Source organism: Oncorhynchus nerka, linkage group LG27, assembly GCF_034236695.1.
Source record: "Oncorhynchus nerka isolate Pitt River linkage group LG27, Oner_Uvic_2.0, whole genome shotgun sequence".
Lineage (NCBI taxonomy): Eukaryota > Metazoa > Chordata > Actinopteri > Salmoniformes > Salmonidae > Oncorhynchus > Oncorhynchus nerka.
The window spans coordinates 103,815,960-103,836,911 of record NC_088422.1 but is presented as its reverse complement, the minus strand read 5'-3'; the positions used below and the strand labels follow the sequence as shown (position 1 = coordinate 103,836,911).

The window sequence follows — 20,952 nt, the reverse complement described above, 5'->3', positions numbered from 1 at the left end:
TAGCTACTGGGTCTACAGTCTGTCTAGCTACTGGGTCTACAGTCTGTCTCTAGCTACTGGGTCTACAGTCTGTCTAGCTACTGGGTCTACAGTCTGTCTCTAGCTACTGGGTCTACAGTCTGTCTAGCTACTGGGTCTACAGTCTGTCTCTAGCTACTGGGTCTACAGTCTGTCTAGCTACTGGGTCTACAGTCTGTCTAGCTACTGGGTCTACAGTCTGTCTCTAGCTACTGGGTCTACAGTCTGTCTAGCTACTGGGTCTACAGTCTGTCTCTAGCTACTGGGTCTAGTCTGTCTGTCTAGCTACTGGGTCTACAGTCTGTCTCTAGCTACTGGGTCTACAGTCTGTCTAGCTACTGGGTCTACAGTCTGTCTAGCTACTGGGTCTACAGTCTGTCTAGCTACTGGGTCTACAGTCTGTCTAGCTACTGGGTCTACAGTCTGTCTCTGGGTCTAGCTACTGGGTCTACAGTCTGTCTAGCTACTGGGTCTACAGTCTGTCTAGCTACTGGGTCTACAGTCTGTCTAGCTACTGGGTCTACAGTCTGTCTCTAGCTACTGGGTCTACAGTCTGTCTCTAGCTACTGGGTCTACAGTCTGTCTAGCTACTGGGTCTACAGTCTGTCTCTAGCTACTGGGTCTACAGTCTGTCTAGCTACTGGGTCTACAGTCTGTCTCTAGCTACTGGGTCTACAGTCTGTCTAGCTACTGGGTCTACAGTCTGTCTAGCTACTGGGTCTACAGTCTGTCTAGCTACTGGGTCTACAGTCTGTCTAGCTACTGGGTCTACAGTCTGTCTCTAGCTACTGGGTCTACAGTCTGTCTTTAGCTACTGGGTCTACAGTCTTTCTAGCTACTGGGTCTACAGTCTGTCTCTAGCTACTGGGTCTACAGTCTGTCTAGCTACTGGGTCTACAGTCTGTCTCTAGCTACTGGGTCTACAGTCTGTCTAGCTACTGGGTCTACAGTCTGTCTCTAGCTACTGGGTCTACAGTCTGTCTAGCTACTGGGTCTACAGTCTGTCTAGCTACTGGGTCTACAGTCTGTCTCTAGCTACTGGGTCTACAGTCTGTCTCTAGCTACTGGGTCTACAGTCTGTCTCTAGCTACTGGGTCTACAGTCTGTCTAGCTACTGGGTCTACAGTCTGTCTAGCTACTGGGTCTACAGTCTGTCTCTAGCTACTGGGTCTACAGTCTGTCTAGCTACTGGGTCTACAGTCTGTCTCTAGCTACTGGGTCTACAGTCTGTCTAGCTACTGGGTCTACAGTCTGTCTAGCTACTGGGTCTACAGTCTGTCTCTAGCTACTGGGTCTACAGTCTGTCTAGCTACTGGGTCTACAGTCTGTCTCTAGCTACTGGGTCTACAGTCTGTCTAGCTACTGGGTCTACAGTCTGTCTCTAGCTACTGGGTCTACAGTCTGTCTAGCTACTGGGTCTACAGTCTGTCTAGCTACTGGGTCTACAGTCTGTCTAGCTACTGGGTCTACAGTCTGTCTAGCTACTGGGTCTACAGTCTGTCTCTAGCTACTGGGTCTACAGTCTGTCTCTAGCTACTGGGTCTACAGTCTGTCTCTAGCTACTGGGTCTACAGTCTGTCTAGCTACTGGGTCTACAGTCTGTCTCTAGCTACTGGGTCTACAGTCTGTCTCTAGCTACTGGGTCTACAGTCTGTCTAGCTACTGGGTCTACAGTCTGTCTAGCTACTGGGTCTACAGTCTGTCTCTAGCTACTGGGTCTACAGTCTGTCTCTAGCTACTGGGTCTACAGTCTGTCTCTAGCTACTGGGTCTACAGTCTGTCTAGCTACTGGGTCTACAGTCTGTCTAGCTACTGGGTCTACAGTCTGTCTCTAGCTACTGGGTCTACAGTCTGTCTCTAGCTACTGGGTCTACAGTCTGTCTAGCTACTGGGTCTACAGTCTGTCTAGCTACTGGGTCTACAGTCTGTCTAGCTACTGGGTCTACAGTCTGTCTCTAGCTACTGGGTCTACAGTCTGTCTAGCTACTGGGTCTACAGTCTGTCTAGCTACTGGGTCTACAGTCTGTCTCTAGCTACTGGGTCTACAGTCTGTCTAGCTACTGGGTCTCTGTCTACAGTCTGTCTCTAGCTACTGGGTCTACAGTCTGTCTAGCTACTGGGTCTACAGTCTGTCTAGCTACTGGGTCTACAGTCTGCCTAGCTACTGGGTCTACAGTCTGTCTCTAGCTACTGGGTCTACAGTCTGTCTAGCTACTGGGTCTACAGTCTGTCTCTAGCTACTGGGTCTACAGTCTGTCTCTAGCTACTGGGTCTACAGTCTGTCTAGCTACTGGGTCTACAGTCTGTCTCTAGCTACTGGGTCTACAGTCTGTCTCTAGCTACTGGGTCTACAGTCTGTCTCTAGCTACTGGGTCTACAGTCTGTCTAGCTACTGGGTCTACAGTCTGTCTAGCTACTGGGTCTACAGTCTGTCTAGCTACTGGGTCTACAGTCTGTCTAGCTACTGGGTCTACAGTCTGTCTCTAGCTACTGGGTCTACAGTCTGTCTCTAGCTACTGGGTCTACAGTCTGTCTAGCTACTGGGTCTACAGTCTGTCTAGCTACTGGGTCTACAGTCTGTCTAGCTACTGGGTCTACAGTCTGTCTAGCTACTGGGTCTACAGTCTGTCTCTAGCTACTGGGTCTACAGTCTGTCTAGCTACTGGGTCTACAGTCTGTCTCTAGCTACTGGGTCTACAGTCTGTCTAGCTACTGGGTCTACAGTCTGTCTCTAGCTACTGGGTCTACAGTCTGTCTAGCTACTGGGTCTACAGTCTGTCTAGCTACTGGGTCTACAGTCTGTCTAGCTACTGGGTCTACAGTCTGTCTAGCTACTGGGTCTACAGTCTGTCTCTAGCTACTGGGTCTACAGTCTGTCTCTAGCTACTGGGTCTACAGTCTGTCTAGCTACTGGGTCTACAGTCTGTCTCTAGCTACTGGGTCTACAGTCTGTCTAGCTACTGGGTCTACAGTCTGTCTCTAGCTACTGGGTCTACAGTCTGTCTAGCTACTGGGTCTACAGTCTGTCTCTAGCTACTGGGTCTACAGTCTGTCTAGCTACTGGGTCTACAGTCTGTCTAGCTACTGGGTCTACAGTCTGTCTCTAGCTACTGGGTCTACAGTCTGTCTCTACTGGGTCTACAGTCTGTCTCTAGCTACTGGGTCTACAGTCTGTCTCTAGCTACTGGGTCTACAGTCTGTCTAGCTACTGGGTCTACAGTCTGTCTCTAGCTACTGGGTCTACAGTCTGTCTAGCTACTGGGTCTACAGTCTGTCTAGCTACTGGGTCTACAGTCTGTCTAGCTACTGGGTCTACAGTCTGTCTAGCTACTGGGTCTACAGTCTGTCTCTAGCTACTGGGTCTACAGTCTGTCTCTAGCTACTGGGTCTACAGTCTGTCTCTAGCTACTGGGTCTACAGTCTGTCTAGCTACTGGGTCTACAGTCTGTCTCTAGCTACTGGGTCTACAGTCTGTCTCTAGCTACTGGGTCTACAGTCTGTCTCTAGCTAGGGTCTACAGTGGGTCTACAGTCTGTCTAGCTACTGGGTCTACAGTCTGTCTCTAGCTACTGGGTCTACAGTCTGTCTCTAGCTACTGGGTCTACAGTCTGTCTCTAGCTACTGGGTCTACAGTCTGTCTCTAGCTACTGGGTCTACAGTCTGTCTACTGCTACTGGGTCTACAGTCTGTCTCTGCTACTGGGTCTACAGTCTGTCTCTAGCTACTGGGTCTACAGTCTGTCTAGCTAGGGTCTACAGTCTGTCTAGCTACTGGGTCTACAGTCTGTCTCTAGCTACTGGGTCTACAGTCTGTCTCTAGCTACTGGGTCTACAGTCTGTCTAGCTACTGGGTCTACAGTCTGTCTAGCTACTGGGTCTACAGTCTGTCTCTAGCTACTGGGTCTACAGTCTGTCTAGCTACTGGGTCTACAGTCTGTCTCTAGCTACTGGGTCTACAGTCTGTCTAGCTACTGGGTCTACAGTCTGTCTAGCTACTGGGTCTACAGTCTGTCTCTAGCTACTGGGTCTACAGTCTGTCTCTAGCTACTGGGTCTACAGTCTGTCTAGCTACTGGGTCTACAGTCTGTCTCTAGCTACTGGGTCTACAGTCTGTCTCTAGCTACTGGGTCTACAGTCTGTCTAGCTACTGGGTCTACAGTCTGTCTCTAGCTACTGGGTCTACAGTCTGTCTAGCTACTGGGTCTACAGTCTGTCTCTAGCTACTGGGTCTACAGTCTGTCTAGCTACTGGGTCTACAGTCTGTCTCTAGCTACTGGGTCTACAGTCTGTCTAGCTACTGGGTCTACAGTCTGTCTAGCTACTGGGTCTACAGTCTGTCTCTAGCTACTGGGTCTACAGTCTGTCTAGCTACTGGGTCTACAGTCTGTCTCTAGCTACTGGGTCTACAGTCTGTCTAGCTACTGGGTCTACAGTCTGTCTAGCTACTGGGTCTACAGTCTGTCTAGCTACTGGGTCTACAGTCTGTCTAGCTACTGGGTCTACAGTCTGTCTAGCTACTGGGTCTACAGTCTGTCTAGCTAGTCTGTCTAGCTACTGGGTCTACAGTCTGTCTCTAGCTACTGGGTCTACAGTCTGTCTCTAGCTACTGGGTCTACAGGGTCTGTCTGTCTAGCTACTGGGTCTACAGTCTGTCTAGCTACTGGGTCTACAGTCTGTCTAGCTACTGGGTCTACAGTCTGTCTAGCTACTGGGTCTACAGTCTGTCTCTAGCTACTGGGTCTACAGTCTGTCTCTAGCTACTGGGTCTACAGTCTGTCTCTAGCTACTGGGTCTACAGTCTGTCTCTAGCTACTGGGTCTACAGTCTGTCTAGCTACTGGGTCTACAGTCTGTCTCTAGCTACTGGGTCTACAGTCTGTCTAGCTACTGGGTCTACAGTCTGTCTAGCTACTGGGTCTACAGTCTGTCTAGCTACTGGGTCTACAGTCTGTCTAGCTACTGGGTCTACAGTCTGTCTCTAGCTACTGGGTCTACAGTCTGTCTCTAGCTACTGGGTCTACAGTCTGTCTAGCTACTGGGTCTACAGTCTGTCTAGCTACTGGGTCTACAGTCTGTCTAGCTACTGGGTCTACAGTCTGTCTAGCTACTGGGTCTAGTCTGTCTGTCACAGTCTGTCTGAGTTCTACTGGGTCTACAGTCTGTCTCTAGCTACTGGGTCCAACAGTCTGTCTCCACCGTGGACCACTACTGGGTCTAAACACCCGTCTGTCACAACGATCTGAGGTGTAATTATGAGACCAGTGAGTTCACCCGGTCCACCGTGGACCATAAACACAACGATCTGAGGTCTGTCCAGTGAGTTCTAGCTACTGGGTCTACATTGTCTGAGTTCACCCGGTCTACCTACTGGTCCAGTCTGTCTACTAAACTGGAGGTCCAGTGACAGTCTGTCTCCAGTGAGTTCACCCGGTCCACCGTGGACCGTAAACACAACGATAGGTGTAATTATGAGACTGAGTTCACCCGTCCACCGTGGACCATAAACACAACGTCTGTCTTATGAGACCAGTGAGTTCTCCACCGTGGACCATCAACGACCAGGTGTCCAGTGAGTTCACCCGGTCCACCGTGGACCGTACCTGTCCAGACCAGTGAGTCTACCTACTGGACCATAAACACAACGATCTGAGGTGTAATTATGAGACCAGTGAGTTCACCCGGTCCACCGTGGACCGTAAACACAACGATCTGAGGTGTCATTATGAGACCAGTGAGTTCACCCACCGTGGACCATAAACACAACGAACTGAGGTGTATTATGAGACCAGTGAGTTCACCCGGTCCACCGTGGACCATAAACACAACGATCTGAGGTGTAATTATGAGACCAGTGAGTTCACCCGGTCCACCGTGGACCATAAACACAACGATCGGAGGTGTAATTATGAGACCAGTGAGTTCACCCAGTCCACCGTGGACCATAAACACAACGATCTGAGGTGTCATTATGAGACCAGTGAGTTCACCCGGTCCACCGTGGACCGTAAACATAACTGAGGTCTTTATTAAGGACGTCTGCGGTCAGACATGACAACAACAACAAACAGCTGTCATGATGTTCCTTGATGCTCTGGTCATTGGTCAGCCTGGCATGCATGAACTATCATCTCAGGGACCGTGTGTAAAGTCTAATATAATGAGTGGTATCTCAGGGACCGTGTGTAAAGTCTAATATAATGAGTGGTATCTCATAAAGTCTAATATAATGAGTGGTATCTCAGGGACCGTGTGAGTGTATCTATCATCCCAGGGACCGTGTAAATATAATGAGTGGTATCTCAGGGACCGTGTGTAAAGTCTAATATAATGAGTGGTATCTTAGGGACCGTGTGTAAAGTTTAATATAATGAGTGGTATCTCAGGGACAGTGTGTAAAGTCTAATATAATGAGTGGTATCTCAGGGACCGTGTGTAAAGTCTAATATACTGAGTGGTATCTCAGGGACTGAGGACCGTAAAGTCCATATATCCCAGAGAGTGGTAGTATCATCCCAGGTCTAATATAATGTAAAGTCTAATATAATGAGTGGTATCTCAGGGACCGTGTGTAAAGTCTAATATAATGAGTGGTATCTCAGGGACCGTGTGTAAAGTCTAATATAATGAGTGGTATCTCAGGGACCGTGTGTAAAGTCTAATATAATGAGTGGTATCTCAGGGACTGTGTGTAAAGTCTAATATAATGAGTGGTATCTCAGGGACCGTGTGTAAAGTCTAATATAATGAGTGGTATCTGTGTATCTCAGGGACCGTGTGTAAAGTCCATAATGAGTGGTATCTCAGGGACCGTGTGTAAAGTCTAATATAATGAGTGGTATCTCAGGGACCGTGTGTAAATTCTAATATAATGAGTGGTATCTCAGGGACCGTGTGTAAAGTCTAATATAATGATTGGTATCTTCACCTGTTGATGGAGAGGGTGGTTTGGGTGGAGACCAGGTCCCAGTTTGATGGTTCTGTCTTCAGAGACACTGGCTACATGCTGACTCTGAGGATCAAACTGAGGCACCGCGTGATCGTGGACTTGTGGTGATCTGAGGGAATTGACAGCATTAGACATGACTTAAACTGAGACTCAGTGACCTGATGTTACCATCTAGACATGACTTAAACTGAGACTCAGTGACCTGATGTTACCATTAGACATGACTTAAACTGAGACTCAGTGACCTGACATTACCAATAGACATGACTTAAACTGAGACTCAGTGACCTGATGTTACCATTAGACATGACTTAAACTGATGTTACCATTAGACATGACTTAAACTGAGACTCAGTGACCTGATGTTACCATCTAGACATGACTTAAACTGAGACTCAGTGACCTGATGTTACCATTAGACATGACTTAAACTGAGACTGTGACCTTAACCACTAGACATGACTTAAACTGAGACTCAGTGACCTGATGTTACCATTAGACCAGTGACTTAAACTGAGACTCAGTGACCTGATGTTACCACTAGACATGACTTAAACTGAGACTCAGTGACCTGATGTTACCATTAGACATGACTTAAACTGAGACTCAGTGACCTGATGTTACCATTAGACATAACTTAAACTGAGACTCAGTGACCTGATGTTACCACTAGACATGACTTAAACTGAGACTCAGTGACCTGATGTTACCACTAAACATGACTTAAACTGAGACTCAGTGACCTGATGTTACCATTAACATGACTTAAACTGAGACCATTAGACATGAGTTCAACTGAGACTCAGTGACCTGATGTTACCATACATGACTTAAACTGAGACTCAGTGACCTGATGTTACCATTAGACATGACTTAAACTGAGACTCAGTGAGATTTACCATTAGACATGACTTAAACTGATGTTACCAAGACATGACTTAAACTGAGACTGAGTGACCTGATGTTACCATTAGACATGACTTAAACAGACTTCAGTGACCTGATGTTACCATTAGACACCTTAAACTGAGACTCAGTGACCTGATGTTACCATTAGACATGACTTAAACTGAGACCAGTGACCTGATGTTACCATTAGACATGACTTAAACCTGATGTTACCATTAGACATGACTTAAAAGACTGATGTTACCATTAGACATGACTTAAACTGAGACTCAGTGACCTGATCACCACTAGACCAACCTGAGACTCAGTGACCTGATGTTACCATTAGACATGACTTAAACTGAGACTCAGTGATCTGATGTTACCATTAGACAGACTTAAACTGAGTTCACCCGGTGACCTGATGTTACCACTAGACACAAACTGAGACTCAGTGATCTGATGTTACCATTAGACATGACTTAAACTGAGACTCAGTGACCTGTGTTACCACTAGTGACTTAAACTGACTCAGTGACCTGATGTTAAAGACATGACTTAAACTGAGGTGACCTGAGTTACCACTAGACATGACTTAACCTGAGACTCAGTGACCTGATGTTACCATTAGACATGACTTAAACTGAGACTCAGTGACCTGATGTTACCACTAGACATGACTTAAACTGAGACTCAGTGACCTGATGTTACCATTAGACATGACTTAAACTGAGACTCAGTGACCTGATGTTACCATTAGTCCAAACTGAGACTCAAACACCTGATGTTACCACTAGACATGACTTAAACTGAGACTCAGTGACCTGATGTTACCACTAGACATGACTTAAACTGAGACTCCAGTGACCTGATGTTACCATAAACACTGAGACTCAGAACCTGATGTTACCATTAGACATGACTTAAACTGAGACCAGTGACCTGATGTTACCACTAGACATGACTTAAACTGACGTTACCATTAACATGACTTAAACTGAGACTCAGTGACCTGATGTTACCATTAGACATGACTTAATCTGAGACCAGTGACCTGATGTTACCATTAGACATGACTTAAACCAGACTCAGTGACCTGATGTTACCATTAGACATGACTTAAACTGAGACTCAGTGACCTGATGTTACCATTAGACATAACTTAAACTGAGACTCAAAGACCTGATGTTACCACTAGACATGACCAAACTGAGACTCAGTGACCTGATGTTACCACTAGACATGACTTAAACTGAGACTGTAGTGACCTGATGTTACCATTAGTGAGTTAAACCCAGTTACCATTGGACCGACTTAAACTGAGACTCAGTGAGGTGATGTTACCACTAGACATGACTTAAACTGAGACTCCACCGTGACCTGATGTTACCATTAAATGACTTAAACTGATCTCAGTGATCTGATGTTACCATTAGACATGACTTAAACTGAGACCAGTGACCTGATGTTACCACTAGACATGACTTAAACTGACGTTATCCATTAGACATGACTTAAAAGAGACTCAGTGACCTGATGTTACCACTAGAACTTAAACTGAGACTCAGTGACCTGATGTTACCATTAGACATGACTTAAACTGAGACTCAGTGACCTGACGTTACCACTGACATGACTTAACCTGAGACTCAGTGACCTGATGTTAATTAGACATGACTTAAACTGAGACTCAGTGATTGATGTTACCACTAGAGTTCAACCGAGACTCCAGTGACCTGATGTTACCACTAGACATGACTTAAACTGAGACTCAGTGACCTGATGTTACCATTAGACATGACTTAAACTGAGACCAGTGACCTGATGTTACCACTAGACATGACTTAAACTGACGTTATGGACATGACTTAAACTGAGACTCAAAGACCTGATGTTACCATTAGACATGACCAATGAGACTCAGTGACCTGATGTTACCATTGACATGACTTAAACTGAGGTGTCAGTGACCTGATGTTACCACTAGACATGACTTAAACTGAGACTCAGTGACCTGATGTTACCATTAGACATGACTTAAACTGAGACTCAGTGACCTGATGTTACCATTAGACATAACTTAAACTGAGACTCAGTGACCTGATGTTACCACTAGACATGACTTAAACTGAGACTCAGTGACCTGATGTTACCACTAGACATTACAAACTGGACTCAGTGACCTGATGTTACCATTAGACATGACTTAAACTGATGTTACCATTAGACATGACTTAAACTGAGACTCAGTGACCTGATGTTACCACTAGACATGACTTAAACTGAGACTCAGTGACCTGATGTTACCATTAGACATGACTTAAACTGAGACTCAGTGATCTGATGTTACCATTAGACCATGAGTTAAACTGAGACCAGTGACCTGATGTTACCACTAGACATGACTTAAACTGACGTTATCTGAGGTGTAATTAAAAGAGACCAGTGACCTGATGTTACCACTAGACATGACTTAAACTGAGACTCAGTGACCTGATGTTACCATTAGACATGACTTAAACTGAGACCAGTGACCTGTTACCACTAGACATGACTTAACCTGAGACTCCGTGACCTGATGTTACCATTAACATGACTTAAACTGAGACTCAGTGACCTGATGTTACCAATTATGAGACTTAAACTGAGACTCAGTGACCTGATGTTACCACTAGACATGACTTAAACTGAGACTCAGTGACCTGATGTTACCATTAGACATGACTTAAACTGAGACCAGTGACCTGATGTTACCAATCCACATGACTTAAACACAACGACCTATCATTAGACATGACTTAAACTGAGACTCAGTGACCTGATGTTACCATTAGACATGACTTAATCTGAGACCAGTGACCTGATGTTACCATTAGACATGACTTAAACTGAGACTCAGGACCTGATGTTACCACTAGACATGACTTAAACTGAGACTCAGTGACCTGATGTTACCATTAGACATGACTTAAACTGAGACTCAGTGACCTGATGTTACCATTAGACATAACTTAAACTGAGACTCAGTGACCTGATGTTACCACTAGACATGACTTAAACTGAGACTCAGTGACCTGATGTTACCACTAGACATGACTTAAACTGAGACTCAGACCTGATGTTACCATTAGACATGACTTAAACTGATGTTACCATTAGACATGACTTAAACTGAGACTCAGTGACCTGATGTTACCACTAGACATGACTTAAACTGAGACTCAGTGACCTGATGTTACCATTAGACATGACTTAAACTGAGACCAGTGATCTGATGTTACCATTCCATGACTTAAAAGAGACTCAGTGACCTGATGTTACCACTAGACATGACTTAAACTGACGTTATCATTAGACATGTTAAACAGACTCAGTGACCTGATGTTACCATTAGACATGACTTAATCAGACTCAGTGACCTGATGTTACCATTAGACATGACTTAAACTGAGACTCAGTGACCTGATGTTACCATTAGACATGACTTAAAAGAGACTCAGTGACCTGATGTTACCACTAGACATGACTTAAACTGAGACTCCAGTGACCTGATGTTACCATTAGACATGACTTAAACTGAGACTCAGTGACCTGATGTTACCATTAGACAGACTTAATCTGAGACTCAGTGACCTGATGTTACCATTAGACATGACTTAAACTGAGACTAGTGACCTGATGTTACCATTAGTGACTTAAACTGAGACTCAGTGACCTGATGTTACCATTAGAATAAGACTTAAACTGAGACTCAGGACTGATGTTACCATTAGACATGACTTAAACTGAGACTCAGTGACCTGATGTTACCATTAGACATGACTTAAACTGAGACTCAGTGACCTGATGTTACCATTAGACATGACTTAATAAGAGACTCAGTGACCTGATGTTACCACTAGACATGACTTAAACTGAGACTCAGTGACCTGACGGTCTATGACTTAAACTGAGACTCAGTGACCTGATGTTACCATTAGACATGACTTAAACTGAGACTCAGTGACCTGATGTTACCACTAGACATAACTTAAACTGATGTTACCATTAGACATGACTTCAACTGAGAATCAGTGACCTGATGTTCCCATTAGACATGACTTAAACTGAGACTCAGTGACCTGATGTTCCCATTAGACATGACTTAAACTGATGTTACCATTAGACATGACTTAAACTGAGACTCAGTGACCTGATGTTACCATTAGACATGACTTAAACTGAGACTCAGTGACCTGATGTTACCATTAGACATGACTTAATCTGAGACTCAGTGACCTGATGTTACCATTAGACATGACTTAAACTGAGACTCAGTGACCTGATGTTACCATTAGACATGACTTAAACTGAGACTCAGTGACCTTATGTTACCACTAGACATGACTTAAAACTGAGACAGTGACCTGATGTTACCATTAGACATGAATAAACTGAGACTCTCAGTGACCTGATGTTACCATTAGACTGACTTAAACTGAGACTCAGTGACCTGATGTTACCATTAGACATGACTTAAACTGAGACTCAACACCTGATGTTACCATTAGACATGACTTAAACTGAGACTCAGTGACCTGATGTTACCAAGACATGACTAATAGACTAAGTGACCTGGTACCACTCATGACTTAAACTGAGACTCAGTGACCTGATGTTACCATTAGACATGACTAAACTGAGACTCAACCTGATGTTACCATCATGACTTAAACTGAGACTCAGGACCTGATGTTACCATTAGTGACTTAAACTAGACTGAGTGACCTGATGTTACCATTAGACATGACTTAAACTGAGACTCAGTGACCTGATGTTACCACTAACATGAAATCTGAGACTCAGTGACCTTATCTACCACTCATGACTTAATCTGAGACTCAGTGACCTTAGCGTTACCATTAGTGACTTAAACTGAGACTCAGTGACCTGATGTTACCATTAGACATGACTTAAACTGATGTTACCATTAGACATGACTTAAACTGAGACTCAGTGACCTGATGTTACCATTAGACATGACTTAAACTGATGTTACCATTAGACATGACTTAAACTGATGTTACCATTAGACATGACTTAAACTGAGACTCAGTGACCTGAGCGTTACCACTAGACATGACTTAAACTGAGACTCAGTGACCTGATGTTACCATTAGTGACTTAAACTGAGACTCAGTGACCTGATGTTACCATTAGACATGACTTAAACTGAGACTCAGTGACCTGATGTTACCATTAGACATGACTTAAACTGAGACTCAGTGACCTGACGTTACCAATAGACATGACTTAAACTGAGACTCAGTGACCTGATACCAATAGACATGACTTAAACTGAGACTCAGTGACCTGATGTTACCATTAGACATGACTTAAACTGAGACTCAGTGACCTGATGTTACCACTAGACATGACTTAAACTGAGACTCAGTGACCTGATGTTACCATTAGACATGACTTAAACTGAGACTCAGTGACCTGATGTTACCATTAGACATGACTTAAACTGAGACTCAGTGACCTGATGTTACTATTAGACATGACTTAATCTGAGACTCAGTGACCTGATGTTACCATTAGACATGACTTAAACTGATGTTACCATTAGACATGACTTAAACTGAGACTCAGTGACCTGATGTTACCATTAGACATGACTTAATCTGAGACTCAGTGACCTTAGCGTTACCATTAGACATGACTTAAACTGAGACTCAGTGACCTGATGTTACCATTAGACATGACTTAAACTGATGTTACCATTAGACATGACTTAAACTGAGACTCAGTGACCTGATGTTACCATTAGACATGACTTAAACTGATGTTATAATAGACATGACTTAAACTGATGTTACCATTAGACATGACTTAAAGTCTGAGACTCATGACCTGATGTTACCATTGGACATGACTTAAACTGAGACTCAGTGACCTGATGTTACCATTAGACATGACTTAAACTGAGACTCAGTGACCTTATGTTACCACTAGACATGACTTAAACTGAGACAGTGACCTGATGTTACCATTAGACATGACATAAACTGAGACTCAGTGACCTGATGTTACCATTAGACATGACTTAAACTGAGACTCAGTGACCTGATGTTACCATCCATGACTTAAACTGAGGACTCAGTGACCTGATGTTACCATTAGACATGAATAAACTGAGACTCAGTGACCTGATGTTACCACTAGACATGACTTAAACTGAGACTCAGTGACCTGAATTACCACTAGACATGACTTAAACTGAGATCTCAGTGACCTGATGTTACCATCTAGACATGACTTATGAGACTCAGTGACCTGATGTTACCATTAGACATGACTTAAACTGAGACTAAGTGACCTGATGTTACCACTCACATGACTTAATCTGAGACTAAGTGACCTTAGTCCACTAGATATAATTAATCTGAGACTCAGTGACCTGTTATTACCATTAGACATGACTTAAACTGAGACTCAGTGACCTGATACCATTAGACATGACTTAAACTGATGTTACCATTAGAATGACTTAAACTGAGACTCAGTGACCTGATGTTACCATTAGACATGACTTAAACTGATGTTACCATCTAGACATGACTTAAACTGATGTTACCATTAGACATGACTTAAACTGAGACTCAGTGACCTTAGAGGGACATGACTTAAACTGAGACTCAGTGACCTGGTTACCATTAGACATGACTTTGATGAGACTCAGTGACCTGATGTTACCATTAGACATGACTTAAACTGAGACTCAGTGACCTGATGTTACCATTAGACATGACTTAAACTGAGACTCAGTGACCTGACGTTACCAATAGACATGACTTAAACTGAGACTCAGTGACCTGACGTTACCAATCTGACTTAAACTGAGACTCAGTGACCTGATGTTACCATTAGACATGACTTAAACTGAGACTCAGTGACCTGATGTTACCACTAGACATGACTTAAACTGAGACTCAGTGACCTGATGTTACCATTAGACATGACTTAAACTGAGACTCAGTGACCTGATGTTACCATTAGACATGACTTAAACTGAGACTCAGTGACCTGATGTTACCATTAGACATGACTTAATCTGAGACTCAGTGACCTGATGTTACCATTAGACATGACTTAAACTGATGTTACCATTAGACATGACTTAAACTGAGACTCAGTGACCTGATGTTACCATTAGACATGACTTAATCTGAGACTCAGTGACCTTAGCGTTACCATTAGACATGACTTAAACTGAGACTCAGTGACCTGATGTTACCATTAGACATGACTTAAACTGATGTTACCATTAGACATGACTTAAACTGAGACTCAGTGACCTGATGTTACCATTAGACATGACTTAAACTGATGTTACTCAGACATGACTTAAACTGATGTTACCATTAGACATGACTTAAACTGAGACTCAGTGACCTGATGTTACCACTAGACATGACTTAAACTGAGACTCAGTGACCTGATGTTACCATTAGACATGACTTAAACTGAGACTCAGTGACCTGATGTTACCATTAGACATGACTTAAACTGAGACTCAGTGACCTGACGTTACCATTAGACATGACTTAAACTGAGACTCAGTGACCTGATGTTACCATTAGACATGACTTAAACTGAGACTCAGTGACCTGATGTTACCATTAGACATGACTTAAACTGATGTGACCTACCACTAGACATGACTTAAACTGAGACTCAGTGACCATTACCAATAGACATGACTTAAACTGAGACTCAGTGACCTGATGTTACCATTAGACATGACTTAAACTGAGACTCAGTGACCTGATGTTACCACTAGACATGACTTAAACTGAGACTCAGTGACCTGATGTTACCATTAGACATGACTTAAACTGAGACTCAGTGACCTGATGTTACCATTAGACATGACTTAAACTGATGTTACCATTAGACATGACTTAAACTTAGACTCAGTGACCTGATGTTACCATTAGACATGACTTAATCTGAGACTCAGTGACCTGATGTTACCATTAGACATGACTTAATCTGAGACTCAGTGACCTGATGTTACCATTAGACATGACTTAAACTGATGTTACCATTAGACATGACTTAAACTGAGACTCAGTGACCTGATGTTACCATTAGACATGACTTAAACTGATGTTACCATTAGACAGTAGACTCCCTGATGTTACCATTAGACATGACTTAATCTGAGACTCAGTGACCTGATGTTACCATTAGACATGACTTAAACTGAGACTCAGTGACCTGATGTTACCATTAGACATGACTTAAACTGAGACTCAGTGACCTGATGTTACCATTAGACATGACTTAAACTGAGACTCAGTGACCTGATGTTACCATTAGACATGACTTAAACTGATGTTACCATTAGACATGACTTAAACTGAGACTCAGTGACCTGATGTTACCATTAGACATGACTTAAACTGAGACTCAGTGACCTGATGTTACCATTAGACATGACTTAATCTGAGACTCAGTGACCTGATGTTACCATTAGACATGACTTAAACTGAGACTCAGTGACCTGATGTTACCATTAGACATGACTTAATCTGAGACTCAGTGACCTGATGTTACCATTAGACATGACTTAAACTGAGACTCAGTGACCTTAGCGTTAGCATAGCTCAATGGTAAAATCAATATAGAGATCAATAACCATTGCTGAATGACTTTAGGATGTACCTTTGATGTGGAAGAGCCTCTCCCCTGTATCAGCTGAGGTCAGGCAGATTGCATTGTCCAGGTCGGAGGAGGAGACTACGTACTTCCCGTCCTCTGAGACGCTACATGAGGTCAGGAGACCAGCCTGAGCTGCAGTCCACTATGTAACACACACACAGGCTGTGTCATGTATATACTCCCTATATAATCCCTATATACTCCCTATATACTCCCTCTATACTCCCTCTATACTCCCTATATACTCCCTCTATACTCCCTCTATATTCCCTATATACTCCCTCTATACTCCCTCTATACTCCCTCTATACTCCCTATATACTCCCTATATACTCCCTCTATACTCCCTCTATACTCCCTCTATAGTCCCTCTCTACTCCCTCTATGATTCTGAGCTGTAGTCCCTATGTAACACACACACAGGCTGTGATTCTGAGCTGTAGTCCACAATGTAACTACACACAGGCTGTATACTCCCTCTACTCCCTCTATACTCCCTATATACTCCCTATATACTCCCTCTCTGGCATTATGATTCTGAGCTGTAGTCCACAATGTAACACACACAGGCTGTGTCATGTATATACTCCCTCTATACTCCTCTATACTCCCTCTATACTCCCTATATACTCCCTCTCCGGCGTTATGATTCGTCAAACATCCTTGGCCTTTTATTTGATGAAAATCCACCATGGTCTCAGATGTTCATTAGTGTTAAAGAGAGAGAGAGAGAGAGAGAGAGAGAGAGGTAGAGAGAGGGAGAGAGAGAGAGGAGAGAGAGAGAGAGAGAGAGGTGAGAGAGAGGGAGAGAGAGAGAGAGAGAGAGAGAGAGAGAGAGAGAGAGAGAGGTCTCAACAACATGGTGACGAGAGAGAGAGAGAGAAGGTAGAGAGAGGGAGAGAGAGAGAGGTAGAGAGAGGGAGAGAGAGATAGAGAGATAGAGAGAGAGAAGGTAGAGAGAGGTAACAGAGAGGTCTCAACAACACATTGTGAGGATGAGATTCATTATTTGATGGACTCACAATGATCTTGCCAGTCTCCAGGTCCCATGCATTTAGGGTCTTGTCCCATGACGCAGTAATCAGCCTGAGAGAGAGAGAGAGAGAGAGAGAGAGAGGGGGTGGGGGGAGAGAGAGAGAGAGAGAGAGATAGGGGGGGGGGGAGAGAGAGAGGGAGGGAGGGAGTGGGGGGAGAGAGAGAGAGAGAGAGAGAGAGAGAGAGAGGGAGGGAGAGGGAGAGAGAGGGAGGGAGGAGTGGGGAGGAGAGAGAGAGAGAGAGAGAGGGGAGGGAGGGGGGGGGGAGAGAGAGAGAGAGAGAGAGGAGGGAGAGGGAGGGAGTGGGGGAGAGAGAGAGAGAGAGAGAGAGAGAGAGAGAGAGAGAGAGAGAGGGAGGGAGGGAGTGGGGGGAGAGAGAGAGAGAGAGAGAGGGGGAGGGAGGGGGGAGAGAGAGAGAGAGAGAGAGAGAGAGAGAGGAGAGAGAGAGGGAGGGAGGGAGGGGGGGAGAGAGAGAGAGAGAGGGGGAGGGAGGGAGAGAGAGAGATGGGGGGAGAAAGTGGGGGGGAATCTAGTGGTTCGAGGATACAGAAATCATCCCCGCATGATGTTGTGTTTGGCAAAATGCATCACACAGGAATGTTTTCTGAATTTTGAAAGTTACATATCTTGAAAACTCGATTGCAGTGACTATGTCAACAATGGACTAATACCATAATATAGTTTTATTTTAAGATATCACCTCAATGCCACTAGACTAGTGCAACAGCAAACCCGGCAGTAACCCATTAACTAGCTAATGTTTCAGCGGAGGTCTAGAGTCTAGACTCCCTATGTGTGATCATCTCCCTCCCTGCAGCCCTCTGGGACATCTCCTCTGCCAGGGTTACCAGGGTTGCCAGGGTTGCCAAGGTTACCAGGGTTGCCAAGGTTACCAAAAGGGAAGCGCAAATAAAGAAGGTGTGAAGTAACAAAAGATCGTGACAGGGTTGTGTCCAAAATGGCACCCTATTCCCTATATAGTGCACTACTTTAGACCAGAGCCCTATGGCACCCTATAGTGCACTATTTAGTGGCACTATTTTATAGTGCACTAGACCAGAGCCCACAGGGACTAGGGTGCCATTTGGGATGTATGCAGTGATTATGTGACCTATTACATTTACATTTAAGTCATTTAGCAGACGCTCTTATCCAGAGCGACTTACAAATTGGTGCTTTCACCTTATGACATCCAGTGGAACAGCCACTTTACAATAGTGCATCTAAATCTTTTAAGGGGGGGGGAAGGATTACTTTATCCTATCCTAGGTATTCCTTAAAGAGGTGGGGTTTCAGGTGTCTCCGGAAGGTGGTGATTGACTATGCTGTGTGCTGTGGGTTGTGGGCTGTGGGCTGTGTGCTGTGGGTTGTGGGCTGTGTGCTGCGGGTTGTGGGCTGTGTGGCTGCGGGTTGTGGGCTGTGTGCTGCAGGTTGTGGGCTGTGTGCTGCAGGTTGTGGGCTGTGTGCTGCGGGTTGTGGGCTGTGGGCTGCGGGTTGTGGGCTGTGTGCTGCGGGCTTGTGGGCTGTGTGCTGCGGGTTGTGGGCTGTGTGCTGCGGGTTGTGGGCTGTGGGTTGTGGGCTGTGTGCTGCGGGTTGTGGCTGTGTGCTGCAGGTTGTGGGCTGTGTGCTGCAGGTTGTGGGCTGTGTGCTGTGGGTTGTGGGCTGTGGGCTGCGGGTTGTGGGCTGTGTGCTGCAGGTTGTGGGCTGTGTGCTGTGGGTTGTGGGCTGTGTGCTGCGGGTTGTGGGCTGTGTGCTGCAGGTTGTGGGCTGTGTGCTGTGGGTTGTGGGTTGTGGGCTGTGTGCTGCGGGTTGTGGGCTGTGTGCTGCAGGTTGTGGGCTGTGTGCTGTGGGTTGTGGGCTGTGGGTTGTGGGCTGGGTTGTGGGCTGTGTGCTGCGGGTTGTGGGCTGTGTGCTGCGGGTTGTGGGCTGTGGGTTGTGGGCTGTGCTGCGGGTTGTGGGCTGTGGGTTGTGGGGTTGTGTGCTGTGGGTTGTGGGCTGTGTGCTGCGGGTTGTGGGCTGCGGGTTGTGGGCTGCGGGTTGTGGGCTGTGTGCTGCGGGTTGTGGGCTGTGTGCTGTGGGTTGTGGGCTGCGGGTTGTGGGCTGCGGGTTGTGGGCTGTGTGGTTGTGGGCTGTGTGCTGCGGGTTGTGGGCTGTTGTGGGCTGCGGGTTGTGGGCTGTGTGCTGCGGGTTGTGGGCTGTGTGCTGTGGGTTGTGGGCTGCGGGTTGTGGGCTGTGGGCTGTGGGTTGTGGGCTGTGTGCTGCGGGTTGTGGGCTGTGTGCTGTGGGTTGTGGGCTGTGGCTGCGGGCTGTGTGCTGCGGGTTGTGGGCTGTGTGCTGTGGGTTGTGGGCTGTGGGCTGCGGGTTGTGGGCTGTGTGCTGTGGGTTGTGGGCTGTGTGCTGTGGGTTGTGGGCTGTGTGCTGCAGGTTGTGGGCTGTGTGCTGCAGGTTGTGGGCTGTGTGCTGCGGGTTGTGGGCTGTGTGCTGTGGGTTGTGGGCTGTGTGCTGCAGGTTGTGGGCTGTGTGCTGCAGGTTGTGGGCTGTGTGCGGGTTGTGGGCTGTGGGCTGCGGGTTGTGGGCTGTGTGCTGTGGGTTGTGGGCTGCGGGTTGTGGGCTGTGTGCTGCGGGTTGTGGGCTGTGTGCTGCGGGTTGTGGGCTGTGTGCTGTGGGTTGTGGGCTGTGTGCTGCGGGTTGTGGGCTGTGTGGTTGTGGGTTGTGGGTGTGTGCTGCGGGTTGTGGGCTGTGTGCTGCGGGTTGTGGGCTGTGTGCTGCGGGTTGTGGGCTGTGTGCTGTGGGTTGTGGGCTGTGTGCTGCGGGTTGTGGGCTGTGTGCTGTGGGTTGTGGGCTGTGTGCTGCAGGTTGTGGGCTGTGTGCTGTGGGTTGTGGGCTGTGTGCTGCGGGTTGTGGGCTGTGTGCTGGGGTTGTGGGCTGTGTGCTGTGGGTTGTGGGCTGTGGGCTGTGGGTTGTGGGTTGTGTGCTGCGGGTTGTGGGTTGTGTGCTGCGGGTTGTGGGTTGTGTGCTGTGGGTTGTGGGCTGTGTGCTGGGGTTGTGGGCTGCGGGTTGTGGGTGTGTGCTGCGGGTTGTGGGCTGTGTGCTGTGGGTTGTGGGCTGTGTGCTGTGGGTTGTGGGCTGTGTGCTGCGGGTTGTGGGCTGTGTGCTGTGGGTTGTGGGCTGTGGGTTGTGGGCTGTGTGCTGCGGGTTGTGGGCTGTGTGCTGCGGGTTGTGTGCTGTGTGCTGCGGGTTGTGGGTTGTGTGCTGCGGGTTGTGCTGTGGGTTGTGGGCTGTGGGCTGCGTGGGCTGTGGGTTGTGGGCTGTGTGCTGTGGGTTGTGGGCTGTGTGCTGCGGGTTGTGGGCTGTGGGTT

General features: G+C 46.2%; 1 protein-coding gene across 1 annotated transcript in view; it reads right to left on the bottom strand.

Moving 5' to 3' along the window:
* LOC135565233 (WD repeat-containing protein 88-like) overlaps nucleotides 1-20,952 on the bottom strand; it is a 46,521-nt gene that overhangs the window by 9,084 nt on the left and 16,485 nt on the right. Inside the window, 5 exon segments of the mRNA XM_065011290.1 lie at nucleotides 6,942-6,983; nucleotides 6,985-7,040; nucleotides 7,043-7,071; nucleotides 16,563-16,701; nucleotides 17,582-17,645. Coding sequence (XP_064867362.1) covers nucleotides 6,942-6,983; nucleotides 6,985-7,040; nucleotides 7,043-7,071; nucleotides 16,563-16,701; nucleotides 17,582-17,645 — 330 coding nt within the window.